Genomic DNA, 16,618 nt, shown 5'->3' on the forward strand with positions numbered 1-16,618 from the left:
ATATACAGTTGAGAAATTTATTAATCTTCATCCTCTACAACTTCCTCTTTCTTGGGTGTATTATGTTTGGTGTGGACAATAGCATCCTCGGGAATCACTCCTTCGGCATTAAGGTAGCTAAATTCAGGTCCAGGATTGGAATCCACGGATGCAAGGAAAACGTCAAAGCTATCAAGACAATGAAAATCAATACAACAATGAACATCATCCAACGTGGTGGTCGTCGCCATGATACTTACATTCCATTCTCCCTTTCTTCCTCAAAAATCTTCTTGTAGATCCATGTTTGCTTAAACTCTTCAATGGTATCCTAAAACGGGGGTATCAGCATCACTTTACTCAAAAGTCAATCGCATCGATGAATACCTTGTACGCATCAAAGTCAATAGGATCACGTTCGGTGTGTTTGTTGTAAGCAGAATACACTGGGCGTTCAAGCAAAAGACCAACAGCAGGTGCTTTGGGAATATTGATTCTGGTTTCTTCAAACGACTTGTCGATCAACGACATTGCTGATTCACTGCGTACAATTAAAAGAGCCATAGCTATTTCAAAAGGTCAATAAAAGAGCCCCCCTCTCAATCCATATTTATACTCACAAATCATCTTGCGGATCTGATGCAACATAAAGGATTGTCCATGAAGCTTGACACTCAACCATTCGGCACCATTAATGTAGATGGGATCCTCCACCTGTTATCCATGTTTTCGTAAGCCAAAGGCATCAATGATAACAAAACACACAATCATACCTTGAGTTCCATAATGTATCGATTGCAGCTTCTATCCTTGGCACCACGACCGATGGTGTAGTTGTGGAAATTGTGTGTGCCAACAAACTTGCTGAGAGCCTCACGGAATTGAGCGAGTTGTTGCTCACTGATTCGATAGCTGTCTTTGGCACGAAGTTCTTCAGGGGTGCTGCGTGCAATATACTTTTCAACGTCATTTTGGAAGATCTTCAAGTCGTTTTCGGAACGAGGGGTGTCGCAAAGTTCCCTTGGTGATGGTGGCATGAATGCGTAAGTTGGCAAGAGATATTCGTAAACACGTGAATCACATTGGGTCTTTGCATGAAAAGATCGCTTTGTAGGCACATAACCTAATTCCATGATCATCAATTAATTACCCTCATTCTCTTTTCCTTCCACGACCTATACTCCAACCCTTACCCCAAACACGGATCTGATCCGGCAAATGAGAATTGATGTCTCGAATGATATCGTCACCAGGCATTGACATTTTCAAAGAAAGCACGTTGCCTGCAGCATGCACACCCTTGTCTGTCCTAGCAGCTCTCATCCATTGCACCTATTGTGATCCATGTTAGAGTGATACCCTGTATGTGTTGTTGTCATCCTTTTTATATACCTTTTTAGGATCATCCGAGTTGTCTTTGGAAATGGCACCCGCCTTGCATAATGCTTTGAATACATCATCTTCAATCGATTTGGCATTTGGGTTCCTAAAGTCGGGTGTTACAAATGATGCGTGCTACCTTGTCATCAACGATATGAAACGTACATTTGCATGCCCTGGTAACCAGTACCGTTGAATCCAATAAGCAAGGCCACCTTTTTCTTGGGTATACGTGCTTCCTTGGGACCATCTCTTTCAGGCCGATTATCCCCTCTGCTCTCCCACGATTGGTTCTTTCGAAAGTGATCGCGGCGTTGCTTGGTGGTTTTGTTGCGCTTGGATGCGGATGAAGACGCATTGTTGGAAGTTGATTTGCGCTTTTCACCAGTACGAGCCGTCTCCGGTTCTTCTGCCGGCATCGTCTCTGGTCGTGAAAAATAGGAACCCATGTCGACCAAGGAAAAGAAGAGTACTGCCTAAACGTGGGTGATGGCGGGAAAAATTAGCATTTTCATTCCAAGCCTCACGTGGTATAATCCGACATCGACTCTATTCCCCACACACACACTCCCACCTACTTATTTATCTACCTCCACACTCAATGTATATGTATCACTATGGACAATAATACAATTCATTGGATCACGTGCTGTTTATTTGATCTTGTTGATGCGATGGGTAGTTGTGAAAATATCTTGATTGATGGGATCAACTTTATCTTGGATACGTCCTAGTGCTTCATTTTGGCTATCAATTTCTCCACGCATAGCAGTGGCCATGTGTTTCAAGTGACCCGTAGCATGGCTGATATCATCTAGATTTTGATCAATCTCGTCTTCTATAGCATCATCTTCCGAATCAGCCTCAAATTGATATCTATTGCGATCGGATTTAGAGCGTCCACTTTTCGATGATGTTGTAGCGGGAGGTTGCTGCTGTGCACGGTTTGTCCGTGTTTGAGACTGGTGCTCGAATTGGCTAATAACGCCTCGTTCTTCACGATTGGCAGCATGCTTTTCTTGTGCTTGCTCTAATTCTCGACGCGCACGTGCTTTACGTTGAAATGGATTCTTGAAGGTTGGCAAAAAAATGGATCGGTTCAACCGTTTTAGCCGTCCAGCTTGTTCGGCTGCATGTTCGGCTTCAGCTCTTGCTTCTCCGATATTACGTTCCACATTCCCAAGTTGTGCTATGTTGATGTGTTATATCAATAAATGACATTAAAATGCGATTACGTACATGCTTGTTCACCAAGGTCGCTAAGTGTCGTGGTGGCAATGCCTTGGGCATCCGTAATGGTGCTAAGAGCATTTCGTGTGCTTGATAACGTATCCTGCTTGACGTTTCGTATGTCGCCTTTGAGGTCGTCCACTTGTCTCTCCCCATTATGATCAGCAAGACGACTCTGTGCATAAACATCTTCATCATCATCACCACCAGCAGTGGGTGTCCATTCTCTATAACGGCTTCGTGCTTTGCTACCATCATCAGCGATCATGCTGCTTTGTTCAGGCTTATGGTGCGTTGTTGCTGTTGTCTGTAATCTTTGTCGCTCGGCATGCTGACCACGCTGCTCGTTTCTATAATGCTGACGTTGGGGTGATGATGATGGTTGCTCTTCTTCCTGGAGCACCTCAAATGGATTTGTATTCGTTTTATTGCTATTGCTTGCTCTCCAGCTCATGTTTCGGGGGAAGAAAAAGGTTCATTCATGCAAAAATCTTGAACCCCCTTGTATTACAACCCAGCTTTAGAAACACGTCAAACCATTATTAAATAATATTATAAGATCTATTGATTCTTTTCTGCTACATCTGACACTTGCACATGTGCATCTGGTTGAGCTATTCCTCTACGCTTATAGAATAAAAGATAAGCAGCGTTTGTCTACAAGATAGAGCATTAACATACATGCATCAAGCCAACGTTTTATATCAAGCGAGCCTTACCTTGACGTTTTCTACATCATGTACAGGGCTGACATGTGAATCATTAAACTTTAGCCATTCCTTTGTTGCTGGATTTTGTGCAAATGCGGTATCTGGGGGTGATTCATTGTTGTTGTTAGCTATATGTGTTTGTCTCAATGACCAACAAAAAGATTACTTACAATGACCGCCACCCATGCCACCATAATGATTATCCACAGCATACAAGTCGTAAATTACTCGTGAGTCTTCTTCTAGATGGTCTGTATTATTGATGCTCTTGAGACGTTCACGATCAGCAGCTTTGCTAGCAACCATGTCTGTCAAATCGAGGCCTTCCACTGGAAAATCGACCATGACGTCAATTTTATCACGCAATGCTCGTGTGTTGCTGAATCGCTTGAGGTGGATAACCAAGATATCAGGCATATGCCATAGGTCAATCTTCTTTCTTGCGTGTTGATGTTTCTTGCATCGAGGGCAGTACCACAAGTCATTGTCGCCTAGAACTTCCTCTTTGCTAAACTCTTGTAGACACTTTCCAAGGCTCAAGTCATGTTGTTCAGCTGCTGCTCCTCTTCCTCCACGATGTTCATGGTCTTCATCACCACTGTCTTCAGCCATATCATCCCATCCAGTGGTATTAATACGAGGTGAAGAACCACCAAATGTTGTAGTGAATACTTGCTCGGCTTTACGTCTTTGCCATACAGCCATCATAGCTTCTCCTTGTTTGATGAGTGGTTGATGTGGAATGATGCGACGATCGAAATTGGTGGTCGTGGTGGTGTGGCTGCTCTTGTTGCTGCTACTGCTATTGCTGGTGTTGCTTGCTTGATCATTCGTAGTGTCAACAGCATCTGTGGGTTGCTGTGATACTATCTCCTCATCATTCGAGTGAGCTTCTAGTGGTTGTTGTTGTGGTTGTGTTGTGGAAACTTTACGGCCTGCTCGTTCTTCGAGATCTTCCACCGCATCTCTGGACATTGAAGTGGCAACAGTCAATGGAATAGGACTTTCAGGATCTTGTATATCAGAGAACATTTTCATGGCGAACAAGTTCTTCATAGGGCCCATACGACGACCACCAGCTGCTGTCACCGCTGCAGGTGTATGAATCATTTTTGGCTGTTCCATTTCCTCACCATCCACATCCATAGCTGAACCACCTGCAGGTGATAAATCCATCATCTTATCATCCTTAATCTCTTCCAAGAGCTTGATAGCAGCAAATCGTTCAATGTGACGCACGACATGGCCATAGATTGCATCCGCATCACGTACATCCTCTGGGGGAATAGCCACTATTACTGGTCCACCAAACTGTTCAAGGTATTCACGACCTTCTGCAGCAATAGAACAATACACTGGTAACACGACCCATGTATCCTCGTCCTGGTACTCGGTTGGTTCAACAGGCGATGATCCACCTTCAAGCTTTCGTAGCTTGCTCTTCCTCGAGGATGATGCTGAATGTCGTGTTGATGTAGGCATCGTACATGGCAACTCGTATACATAAATCGAATCTTGAGGTAAAATGTTGGATATAGGTTCATAGTGTGGAAACATTTTGAAGATGCCATGGTCATAAATCTCAACCACCAAAAGCTTTTGGATGCATAGTCAATATACACATATCGTTACGGCATATAGAATTTAAACTTACTTTTGATGGATCATCCACATTGCATCGCTTGGCAACCTGCTTTTTCAGATCCTCAATGCTGGCAGCATTCTCAAACGTGATGGTCATCTTTTTTTGTCGTTCGGATGGGTCGTACGGCACATAAACGATCTTCAAGTGTGTCAGCTTTGATACAGGGAGGGGAAGTGATAGATACATGAATGGATCAAACATGATGGATATCTAGTAGGGTTACACATGAATACGTTGAATAGACATGCATGCATACATGGGTTGCTATTTACCTTGCCACACTCATTGCATTCTAACCGGCTTTTGAATTGACCTTGGAAAATGTCGACGATCACAGAGTCGTTTCTCGCTTTGTGGTAATCCCAGCAACGCACAGCGATATCAGTGTCTGGCATGTCATCAAAATCGGGCATCTCCACGTATGGCTTTTGCTTGATTCGGTTGAGATCTTCATGCAAGCCATCAAGTAAAAATGAAAGTAGCTCTTGTGAATCATGTTGTCGAAATCCAATAAACGTGGAATTGTAACGTGATATGATGTACTAGATATCCCCATGTTGAGTATATACAAATCCCCAAATTCTGCCATCGTCCCCTTACCTTGAATTTACGTGGTGTCAAATGTGAGTGATAACCACTCCACAATTCACGGATGAGCGCACCATAGGCCTCTGCAAGATCACCTTGCATACCAAGAGGGTTGTCACGGTTCAACTCGCCATTGTATCGGCCCTCTAATATACCAATTAGCATGGCAAGAAAGTCATCGTCATGTAGAACAACATACCAAGAAAATAACGAGTCAGCTCTTGGGTATTGCTTAAACATTGAATAGCTGAATTCATATAGCAAGTGTTGCCCATGTTGCTGAGACCACAATAGCCCTTCTCATATTGGGGTTGCTTTTCTTCCTCTTCCTCGTCAACCATGGCATCCTCGGTCTTTTTAGTGACATTGGTGTCATCGAGATTGTATAAATTGGACAATGACGTCGCTTCCTCGTCATCCGATTTGGTCGCATTTGCATCAGTGGTCTCTGTACTTTGATCCGTTTTTGATGGTTGTGAAATATCCATATCGGTTGCAATCCAATCAAGCTGTTCATTGACCTGAGGAGGAGGATGATGATGATCAACATTGTCGTCGTTATTAGGTGTCGATGCCATTTCTTCTTCCACACCACCGGGTGCTTCTTCGAGTTGAATAGCAAATACACGTGTGTTGTGTGAATCCATTTCAGCAATGGTCTGCTTTGGTTTGCTGAGATCAATTTGCGCTTGCCGAGTAATCGACTTTTCATCATCATTGTCGGTCATCTTTGCTTGCTCATCCACCGTCCACAAGGAAAAGCTCAAATGATCCAAATGCGTCGTGTTTTTGATGGCTCGTAAAAGATCACCTAAAGTGGAATTGGGCGAGATGCTGACAAGTGCCGATGATGATGGTTGCTGCTGCTGCTTGTTCGACTCATGCTGAAGAATATGGATGGTATATTGTGGATAAAGGAGTGGCTGCACACCATTCTCTGCCACTGATCGTGTAATGGCTGTTGGTTGAAACGTGTACCTGAAATTACCTATGAGCCTTGTGCAACCAACAAGAAGTTGACGTGCTTCTCTTACTTTTTTGATAATAACTCCCATGCTGCAGAAGGCAACAACTCTACATCTTTTGATACTTGAAGATTCGGTACAAGCTCGCCCTCGTTGTCAAGCAAAGGTCGCATATCAATCACTCCATCCAACGTCGTCGTAGTATCCAAGGATGATGATGAAGGTGCCTCGTTTGTAGTGTCAGTTGCGTTATGCTGCTCTTGCCACCGAAGGATCCAATCGGTAGGGACAAGGTACCACCGATCGCCTTGCACGTAATCGGTTTGCTGTTGGAGATTTTTCACGCGATCGACGTCATTGAGCTGATCCTGCTGTTGTTCTGTGGCTGTTCGACTGATCTTTAAGGGTGGATCATGTTGGTCGGGTAGTACTGGCAACTGGAATGTGTCGTTGTCTTGGGGCATAACGGTACGTTATATTTCCACCAACTCGTTTTCTTTTTTGCAGGAACAAGGTGGCCACTCTTTTCTCCGCCTGCATCATATTAGAACATTGCAGAGTCTTATTGGCTGAAGATGAAGCGACGCGTCAGCTACAGATCCGCTTGTCCCCCTTGTTAGCTCTTCCCTTCCATCACGTGGTTTAAACTTAGCTTTCGTGTTCAAGGAGTTGATCATTACAATAGCAATTCAATAAAATGAGCCATTCCTATAGCAACATCAATGATGTATATGCGAATGATAAAAATAGACGTATGTGCATACACACATTGCTAAGCTCAAGCAGCGGTTACGAGTACGTGCCATTTGAGTTCATTGTGGGTGGTACTTTGGCCAATCAGATGTAGGTTTTTCATTGTCTTTGATCAAAGATGCTCGATCATGCATCTGCCAAAGCCGAGGCGTTTGATGCATCGTACATACGACTATTACAATTATGCTATGATTCCACAAAGCGCGCCATCTATGCAACAGAGTTGAAGGGATAGTATTCTATGCGATCTTTGTTCCATCATGATGTATACATAAAGCCTCAAAACGTTGTTAACTCGAAAGCGCAGGATGATGCCTTCATTATCAATCGCTCTTTATTTGGGTTCATGATCTTGAATTGAGTAATCTAGCACTGTTGCCAATAAAAGTTTCTATGCTCCAAGAAGTCATCACTATAATAAGACCCCAACCTGAAACAGCCGTGTATCAATAAGAACATCTTCAAGTTTCTGAATGAGCCAAATCCTCCACGAATGTGCTTTGTGAAACTCTTTTCCAAAAGTTTGTGATTTGAGATGGCTGGTGTTCATTCTTCACTATGCATGGCGGCGGGTGGTCCTTGTGTGACAATGTGAATTCTTTCATCGCCCTGGAAATTGTTCCCTCCCAACCCCTTCTTTCACATGATATTACAATGGATGCTTGGAAAGATTTATGTCTAAAAGCGTTTGATGGTGACGAAGAGGCGAACCATGTAATCCTTTTCCTTGAAGGATGTGGAAAACTGACATCGACAGGATACGCCGTGTCAGCAGCAGCAGCGTCGTCGAACAAGCCAAAGGACGAAGAACTATTGGAGGCGTTAGGATTTGTCAAGGACGATGGTACAATCTACACATTGCCAGGGGACCAATGGTCGCAGTACCTGGAATCAAGACGACATTGGCGTATGGAATGGCATGCTGATCGTCAGCGTGAGTTTGCTAGGCAACTACACGAGTGCCTGGCTGAGGTGAAACCATTATCAACAGGAGCAGTAAGCGATCCACAACGCCTTGCCTTGGTCACCGAGTTTGCCCAACGATTTGCCACTGATGTGGGTTCGATACCTCTTTTCCGTGGTCTTGTTGGTTTCATTCGATATCAGCTTTTCAAGAATCGGCTTGCTGAATGGCGTTGCTATGAATACGCACTCACACAAAATGGCCATGATACCATTGTCGAATATGTACGCTTCCTTAAAGGTGTTCTTGGATTGGAACTGGTTTATCCGCCTACTACGCAACAATCATCTCAATCAGCCAACAACGGCGATGTCATATTGGATGTTCAAGAAGAACCAAATCAACCTCGCGACGATGATGTACCAGTATTGATATGGCGCATGAATGGACAACTTTCAGATCACCATCTATCCGACATCTTGCGTGTACTGCCTCGAGAACAAGGCATTCAACAATACTCATTGTCAGATATCCCACGACATAGCCACATGTCTCCAATTATGGGCATTCATCATCCCCAGCTATTTATTCAGTGGATATGTCAATTTCTCCATCACTGTTTTCGATCCATCTTTTCATCAAGGAAATAATGTCTTTGTATCTTTTAAAGTGATTGAAGAAAAACATGTGTGTTTGTGTGTGTGTGTGTCTACAGTATGAAGAAAGGGAGAAAAAGACAACGAATGTAAAGGTCGCCTTTACTTTTTATACAACTGTGCTTAACCATTAGCCTTGGCTGCATCCGCTGCACTTTGGCTTGAGGAAGACATAGGAATGCTTTGAGGCTGATTTTGATTGGGCTTGCTACCAGTAGTCTTGGCATATGAGTAAACGAGACCTGCAATGAAACCTAAGTAGCACAAATTTACACGTGAGTTTGATCATACTCGATGAACGAAAACTTTCTAGCATTCCTCCAACTCACCGATAATGATAGCTGTCACATTGGCAAACGTAGCAGGATCACCGAAAAAGAGGATACCAGAAGCGGCAATGGGCAACTTGTTGAGAGCACCAACCATGGAATAGGTGGTGGAAGAAGTGGAACGAACGCACCAGGCTGATGCATACGACATGGCAAAGGCAGAAGCACCCGAAAAGATCATGGCATAAATCATTTGGGAACGAATTTCCTCAGGGCTAAAAGGAGATAGAGAGAGAGATCATCAATCACCATTCCCTATAGCATATCAATAAAGCCATACTTACAAGGTGCGTTCAAAGTTCTCTGCACTCCAATCCTCAAAGATCAATGATGGAATGATAAGGAGGGGGATCGACAAAAGATTGTTGTAGTACACGGTATCAAAGTCCTTAAAGTTGGTAAGCTTGATGCGTTTTCTCATGTAAAGGACAAAGGCGGCAGATGAAAAGCAGTTGGTAGCCATCCAAAAGTAACCGATCAAAGTCGTATCCATGCGTGCAATCTCGGAAAGCGTTTCTGATACATCAGCCCAGCCTGCAATCAATGATGATAGAACCTAATCGCACACAATCCCATATCATCAATCATTGAGGATCTCTCTCTCGCTCGTTCGCCTAACCCAATTTACCATCAATCCAAATGAAATAAGCATCATCTGCGTAACGTTGCCGCCAAACCAAAGGACTTCACCATAGGCAATCAAGATAATAGTCAAATTCTTGAAGATAGTATAGATGGGGATCCTCAGATATTGGAGCGACTTGGAACCAGTGTAAATCATAGTGACCAAAGCACCAGCAATAGGGAACCACTTGCGTGCCTCATCCTTGTCGAAATCTCGAAACTTGATCAGATTTAGGAACTTGAAGGTCTGCAATAGTGCTACGGTCACCACATTCTGTAGAGCCATGGCATTAGTAGAGTGTTTTGACGATGCGTTGCTAGAATGTACCTGGACTGTGAGCAATAAAAAGTTCATGTTGAAGCCATAGCCGCTAACCACATATTTGTTGGTCACTGTCATCAAGATGCTAGCGAAACAATAGCTGGCAATGGGTAATGCAGCACGCATGCCAGGAGAGAGTGTGAAAATGGAGGGAGCTACAATGGATGGACCTTGTGCTGTTGATGGTGGTGGTGGTGGTGGGGATGTTGGTTTGCCGTCATCAATGGCGACCTTGTATTCAGCTTTCGCGTCGGTCATGGCCCGGATTGAAAACGTGTAGTTGTGTGTATAGAAAAGAGCGTCAACCCAAGAAGTAAACGTGGGGGAAAAGAAAGGAAAAGAGGATGCAAATGGTGTAACGCCTTGTCTTGGCGATAGAAGCGTGCAAAAAGAATAAAAGCAAAAGGGCGAGAGAAGGAGTGAAAGATTCTCCCAGCAACAGATTTGGTCAATTTTGAGCAAGAAACGTCGATCGTTCTTCCTTGAAAAGGCATCAAAGTCGCACAAAACAATCTTGCGCCTTCATTCTTTCATGTACATGTGCCATACATGTCGCACTAACTACATGCCTGTATATCATTAGCATGCTTCCAAAGCAGTCTCCATATGCCAAGAAGTGTAGGATGACGCTAAATCATAACGGGCAGTGACTGACTACCATTATTCGTCGCTTTTGTACATTTACCTTCGCCCAATAATGTATCTGTTTTGGAAATTTAACTAGCGGCGGTCCGCTAAACTTCATTATCTTTGGGTCAATGCTGACATCAACCACTGTGTGTGTTTTGTATTATATACAGCCATTCTGTTGAATTCGGATACGATGATAGCTTTTATTCGTGTGATGGAGACATGATCACAAAGACTAATGTATGTCCTAGCTCTAACCCTTGGCACCTACTGAAAAGATGATCAATGGATCCATGATGGATGAAAGAGACTTGTGGTGATGGTTCTTTTCATTTATATGAATACATATGAATGTTCCAGAAGGAATGCGTGATGCTGTAACCGCTTCTCATAGCTTTGGTTTGCGGTAGTAACCGCTGATGATCCAGTTTGCAGTTTCCTTTCGAGGATAATATAGAATCCAACGCCACAAAGACAACAATGAACACACAAAGCAATGAAAAACTACATACCAGAGATGATGACAAAGGACAATGTGTGAGTATTCTCAATTCGTGGGATCACGCAAGGTCTCTTTGGACACGTATCAAATGATGGATTCTTGATAGTTGGTGCAATGGCATATGTACATGATCACGAACGTGCAACATCCTTGCTTGTATATGTGGGGAAATAGTAGACCATGGCACTTAATCCACCTTTGCATATGCACCTCGGGAGGTAAAATTGAAAGATTATGTAAGAGTGTAGGCTTTGTCGAGCAAAATGAGGAGGCATCACCCCATTAAGAGAGCTATACATTACAATGACAACAACAGCAACAATGAAAGTAGGATAACAATGGAACACTAGAGATCGTCTCAAAGATTAGCACATGGATCACTCACAAAGAGGAATATCCACCTTTAAATTATGGAAGAAAGAAAGAGATGTTTGGGACTTAAATATCGGTAGCATGATCTTTTGTTTTATATGTAGGCAGTGACCATGGCATTTTTGTGATTACAAAAAGGCTAAATGTTTGTTGGGAGTCGCCATGGGCTGATTATTGTTGGGGGGCATCTTCCCAAAGAGCCTTAGTATTGACGGTGTTCAAGCATCATCTTCTTAAAATGCAGCTCGAAAGAGCTTTGACACGAGCTATGTACTTATTAATCCATCCCACCATCAAGAAAGGAACGTTTTGTAGGTGTTCGAAGGTGTCGTGATCAAATTTTAACCCCAGGCACCTCCAGAACCACAATCTTCTTGAAACGAAAGAAGCCATCATGGAGACGTGTTTTAAACGCAGCATCTTTGGGCGGTAAACATTCAAGTATAACCTCATCCTCATTCAATGAGACAATAATAGGAATACAAGCGTCCATTTCAAATCTTTATGTATAGAATAGAATGAGCTAGCGAGTACTACATTTGATCATGTCATCCTCTCATCCCAAAATGGGGGAGTTGAATTCGGCTATTCATTTAGTCCGAAATGCCTTGCACCAACACCAAATGTGTGTGTAAACTCAGGCACTTGTGCTCCTTTACCGCGTGCCGCTTTGCATATCCATGGCTACTCTTCGAACCCGAAACAAAAGGGACACCCATGACGACAATGCGTCTCCATTGAGTCTTTCCAACAAGTCCAGCCGCGACACCGGTGCTCGTCAAGGAGCTGCAACCTCTTGGGCACGGCTAATCTTTTATTGGATTGCAGCCATAGCGATCGCCACCCATCTTCATTACAAGCTACCTTCCCCCAAACAGCATCGCGGTGTGGATCCTGATACTGGAGTGACCGAGTTTTCAGAACACAATGCGATGAAGACGATATCCTATCTTAGTGACACGCTTGGCTATCGCAAGTATCTTCCATCCATCCATGCAAAATGTGTGAAACGCTTTATTGACATGATGACTTTTTATAGGCATTGTGGGTACTGTGGAAGAAGCACAAACATTCGAATACTTGGAGAATCTTGTACGCGAGTACAAACAAGAAGCACAAGGTATCCCTGGTGCCCCCAAGTTTGACATTTGGGTCCAACAAGCAACCGGTACACACCGCTTTGATATCATGGACAACAGTAAGTGGATGATGATGATGATGGTAAGGAAATCCCATTGACAAGTTAATCATTGAATTGCATAGTGGTATTCAAGGCATACACCAATGTGACCAATATCATTGTCCGTTTATCATGCCCGGAGGACTCATCAGCCGACCGCTCCTGTGAAAAGAACGCCATCCTCCTCAATTCACATTTCGATACAACACTCGGCTCTCCCGGTGCCACCGATGATGGATCAGGAACAGCTGTCATGCTTGAGATTATTCGTGTATTAAGCAGACGTGATTGGAGCGAGTACAAGAATGCTATTGTCTTTTGTAAGAACGTGGTGGTGTTGTTGAAAAGCATGTGATTATACTCATATACCATTTATAGTATTCAATGGTGCAGAAGAAAGTTTGCAAGATGCATCCCACGCATTTATTACTATGCACGATATCAAAGACACGTACGTATATACACAATTCCCCTTCATTCATGGCAAAAAGAGCTAAGTCATTTGGTGTAATAGCATTCGCTCTGTTGTCAATATCGATGCATGTGGTACAACCGGCCGCGAGATTCTTTTCCAAGCCAATTCTAGAGAAATGATCGACGCTTACAAAAACGCGCCTTATCCACATGGCACGGTGGTGGTAATGTGTCTCTATTTGTACCAGGTCTTTAACAATGATGATACTTATCATGATAACTATAGGCCAACGACGTCTTTCGCACTGGCTTGATCCTCTCGGATACCGATTTTAGACAATTTGTGCAGTACGGCAATTTGACTGGTATCGACATGGCCATCTACAAGAATTCATATTTGTACCACACTCATCTGGATATCACCGAGAACTTGGAGCCTGGAGCCATTCAACATCTTGGTGAAAACACTTTATCTATCGTCGACTACCTTGCAAGAAACTCAACATTGTCCAACATTGAACGCACAAGCGAGGTCGTGTTCTTTGACACCTTGGGTAAGATGATTGCTGTCATAGTGGAATACAAGCATCCTCCTCTTACATAGGTTTGATTTAGGTCTCTTTTTTACGGTGTACTCGTGGTCGACAGCTTTCGTGTTGCAAATGGGAACAGCCTTATTGACCTTTGCATTCTTTGGCTACATTGTGTACAAGACACATCATTCATCTCCTTATCGCTCGGTCCCCCATATCCTTACTGCCTATGCTCAATCTACCGGCGCCGTATTCTTGAGTGCGATCTTTGCTCTTGTTGCACCTGTTCTTATTGCTTTATTCTTGATGTCAAATCCTGTGTGTCGTCACATGGCTTGGTTTGCTCGTGAATGGTATGGTGCAATCATCTTTTGCCCCATGTCGTTGCTTGGCATGTATGGTGCTCAGTATCTCCTCACGTACATTTTCCCTTCGGGTCATGTGGATCGAGAATACGGTGCATTTGTTTCCGTGGTGCTTGGATTTGGTATCTCGACTCTTTTGACAACACTCACCAGCGTGGCCAGCTCATACATTTTCTGGATCTATTCCTCGATTCTTGTATTCGCTCTCGCCGTGAACGAATTTGTGCTATCACCATCCTCCATTGACAAAAGCAACGCTCACAAGCCAAAGATCCATTCTATCACCTATGCCATCTCGTCATTCCCCCTTGCGTTGCTGTACACGGATTACACTTACGCCATGATTGATATTTTTGTCCCACTCACTGGTCGAATGGGCGTTGATACACCTGTTGATATCATTATTGGCGTCGTGTTTGGAATGGTTATTTTCATGACCGTCTTGCCATCCTTGGCTCATATCCATCGCTTCGGCAAGCAATGCTTACGTAAAATCTTGATCGCTCTTGCTCTCTTCCAAGTCGCTGTCCTTGCTATTATCATGGTTCAAGGTGGTTCTTATGGTGGATGGGCATTCCCTTATGACGAGTATCATCCCAAGCGTCTGTAAGTATGAATGATATCGCACACACGCAAACACAATAATACTCACACACCATCCCATAGCTTCATCCAGCATCTTAAGAACCTGACATCAGGCGAATCACACATTGGTGTTGCACAAGCTGATCATGGCCCATACATTGAAACGGTGGTATCATCGATTGAAGAGGCTCTTGGTGTCAAGGCTGAAGAACGAGCTGGTCCCGAACATGCAGATGAATGGGCTTCCATTTATCCATTCAGCGCCTTCTTGGGTGGTTATCGTTTCAACACTGAACCTTATATTCGTGCAAAGGACAACAGCCAAAGCACATCCTTGATGGATCAACTCACTGGTCCTTTCCCTCAACTCAGCATCCAAAATGATGTCTATGATCCTGCTACTGGTATCCGCTCCTTCTCTATTGCATCCGTTTCACCTTCCTATACATGGACTGTTATTGCTTTTGATGCTCAAGTGGTTGATTGGAGCATTGCCGATGAAGAACCCCTTCCCGAGTTTTCACATTATGTGGTGCGTCACGTTGTTGGATACGGCAATGATGCATGGAAGCTGGATTTGTCCGTCAAGGTACCCGAGGATAAGCGTGCTGAAGCTGAAAAGGGCACATGGAAGATGCGTTTCGAGTTTACGGCATTGGAAAAAGAGAACTTTGCAGGTCTTGGTATTGAACGTGAAACCAAGAATGGCGTTGGTATCATGCGGGTCGTACGTGACGTTTTGCCCATTTGGACAACACCCACTTGGCTCAGCAGCGTTGTGCAAGTCTGGGAACTGTAATATTACTAGTGACAACCAATTCATTATCTCTGTAGAAATCACCTTGCATGAACATAAACCTAATCCTATAAAGCCAAAGTGAAATTTGTAGCGCACATGTATCATTGTTGGATGGTCTATTTGGGATCTATAGGAAGGAAACGGATATACTTATGTCACCTACAAATTTGTCAATCGTTACTTTTCCATCACTTTGACTCATTACTCCATGGTACTTGACCACTTTATCAGTTTGATAAATCATGACAACAATACCCACGCCCAATCGCATATAAACAAGGCTCTATGCACCAACACTATCACACGCCCTCTCTTTCTACTTGAACGCGCATCATCATCAATGGCCTTTGGTAAGTTTCAAGGATAGTCTTTAGGTAAACCCCAAAATGATGGCACTCATGATGCATTCATCTATTACGTACATAGCCCACTTTGTTGCTTTACCATTTGGTGCGCTCATTGCTGCCTAATGGCATTTGGCTGTATTCCTTGATGGATCTTTTGTGGTAGGTACCTATCATTTATAGGCAACCTCTCAATCTGATGAGAAATTTGGGACTCCTTTGTAGGTGACATTAGTACATGCGGGCAAAAGCGACCTGCGCAACAGAAGTGGATTGGACACACCGGCTTGTCATTATCTTGGATCATTTATTGCGGGATACAGAATTGACGATGTGGATGCAAGTGGAAGAAGTTGAAGTTGACATAGACTCTTACGATATGTACAAAAGGGGCGAAAAGTGTAGTGTTGCATCGAAGGCGAAAAAGATGGCAAATGCAGAAGCACATGGCATTCAGAAAGCTGCAAGAGCTGCTGTTGGAAGGAAGATTTATGTACTATTAGAGCATGATCAATTTGAGCTGTCTGGCTCCGAGTAGAAGACGCCTGCATGTACACAAACGACCATGGAACGACAATACAACTAAAACATCCGAGTGAATGCATGCATCCTACAACGTATACTGCAACTACCTTTCAAGGATCATGAACAAAGTGAAAGTATACAAGTGCTCACTATGGAATGGCAAGGTAATAATTATTGGTCGCTATTGCGAATTGGAACACTAGGATAACCGGATTGGGATAATAGGTTTCACGGGACAATTGCTGTCTGTCAAGAGGGGTGATCAGCATTATGTGGTTGGATCC

General features: G+C 43.6%; 6 protein-coding genes across 6 annotated transcripts; 2 read left to right on the forward strand and 4 right to left on the reverse strand.

The window, feature by feature from the left end:
- Positions 1 to 20: 20 nt before the first annotated feature.
- Positions 21 to 1,808, reverse strand: O0I10_010120 (tRNA pseudouridine(38-40) synthase; the record flags this gene model as incomplete). Its single annotated transcript, XM_058490103.1, has 8 exons — positions 21 to 168; positions 240 to 310; positions 367 to 545; positions 600 to 693; positions 753 to 1,102; positions 1,173 to 1,311; positions 1,372 to 1,465; positions 1,525 to 1,808. The coding sequence occupies 8 exons, from the start codon at positions 1,806 to 1,808 to the stop codon at positions 21 to 23; spliced, it is 1,359 nt and encodes a 452-aa protein (XP_058339086.1).
- A 204-nt stretch (positions 1,809 to 2,012) lies between these two features.
- On the reverse strand, positions 2,013 to 3,043 carry O0I10_010121 (uncharacterized protein; the record flags this gene model as incomplete). The annotated part of the gene is made up of 2 exons (XM_058490104.1): positions 2,013 to 2,548; positions 2,599 to 3,043. 2 exons carry the CDS (start codon positions 3,041 to 3,043, stop codon positions 2,013 to 2,015), a joined length of 981 nt encoding a protein of 326 aa, XP_058339087.1.
- A 107-nt stretch (positions 3,044 to 3,150) lies between these two features.
- O0I10_010122 (uncharacterized protein) lies at positions 3,151 to 6,961 on the reverse strand (the record flags this gene model as incomplete). The annotated part of the gene is made up of 8 exons (XM_058490105.1): positions 3,151 to 3,246; positions 3,309 to 3,400; positions 3,470 to 4,895; positions 4,954 to 5,154; positions 5,217 to 5,486; positions 5,545 to 5,678; positions 5,732 to 6,510; positions 6,567 to 6,961. The coding sequence occupies 8 exons, from the start codon at positions 6,959 to 6,961 to the stop codon at positions 3,151 to 3,153; spliced, it is 3,393 nt and encodes a 1,130-aa protein (XP_058339088.1).
- Positions 6,962 to 7,904: 943 nt separating this feature from the next.
- Positions 7,905 to 8,804, forward strand: O0I10_010123 (uncharacterized protein; the record flags this gene model as incomplete). Its single annotated transcript, XM_058490106.1, has 1 exon — positions 7,905 to 8,804. The coding sequence occupies one exon, from the start codon at positions 7,905 to 7,907 to the stop codon at positions 8,802 to 8,804; it is 900 nt and encodes a 299-aa protein (XP_058339089.1).
- Positions 8,805 to 8,933: 129 nt separating this feature from the next.
- Positions 8,934 to 10,343, reverse strand: O0I10_010124 (uncharacterized protein; the record flags this gene model as incomplete). The annotated part of the gene is made up of 5 exons (XM_058490107.1): positions 8,934 to 9,064; positions 9,140 to 9,354; positions 9,424 to 9,695; positions 9,768 to 10,037; positions 10,092 to 10,343. The coding sequence occupies 5 exons, from the start codon at positions 10,341 to 10,343 to the stop codon at positions 8,934 to 8,936; spliced, it is 1,140 nt and encodes a 379-aa protein (XP_058339090.1).
- Positions 10,344 to 12,269: 1,926 nt separating this feature from the next.
- O0I10_010125 (uncharacterized protein) lies at positions 12,270 to 15,465 on the forward strand (the record flags this gene model as incomplete). The annotated part of the gene is made up of 8 exons (XM_058490108.1): positions 12,270 to 12,561; positions 12,629 to 12,787; positions 12,853 to 13,089; positions 13,148 to 13,220; positions 13,284 to 13,407; positions 13,470 to 13,737; positions 13,799 to 14,687; positions 14,748 to 15,465. 8 exons carry the CDS (start codon positions 12,270 to 12,272, stop codon positions 15,463 to 15,465), a joined length of 2,760 nt encoding a protein of 919 aa, XP_058339091.1.
- Positions 15,466 to 16,618: the final 1,153 nt, after the last annotated feature.

Source organism: Lichtheimia ornata (assembly GCF_029851405.1).
Source record: "Lichtheimia ornata isolate CBS 291.66 chromosome Unknown scaffold00065, whole genome shotgun sequence".
NCBI lineage: Eukaryota > Fungi > Mucoromycota > Mucoromycetes > Mucorales > Lichtheimiaceae > Lichtheimia > Lichtheimia ornata.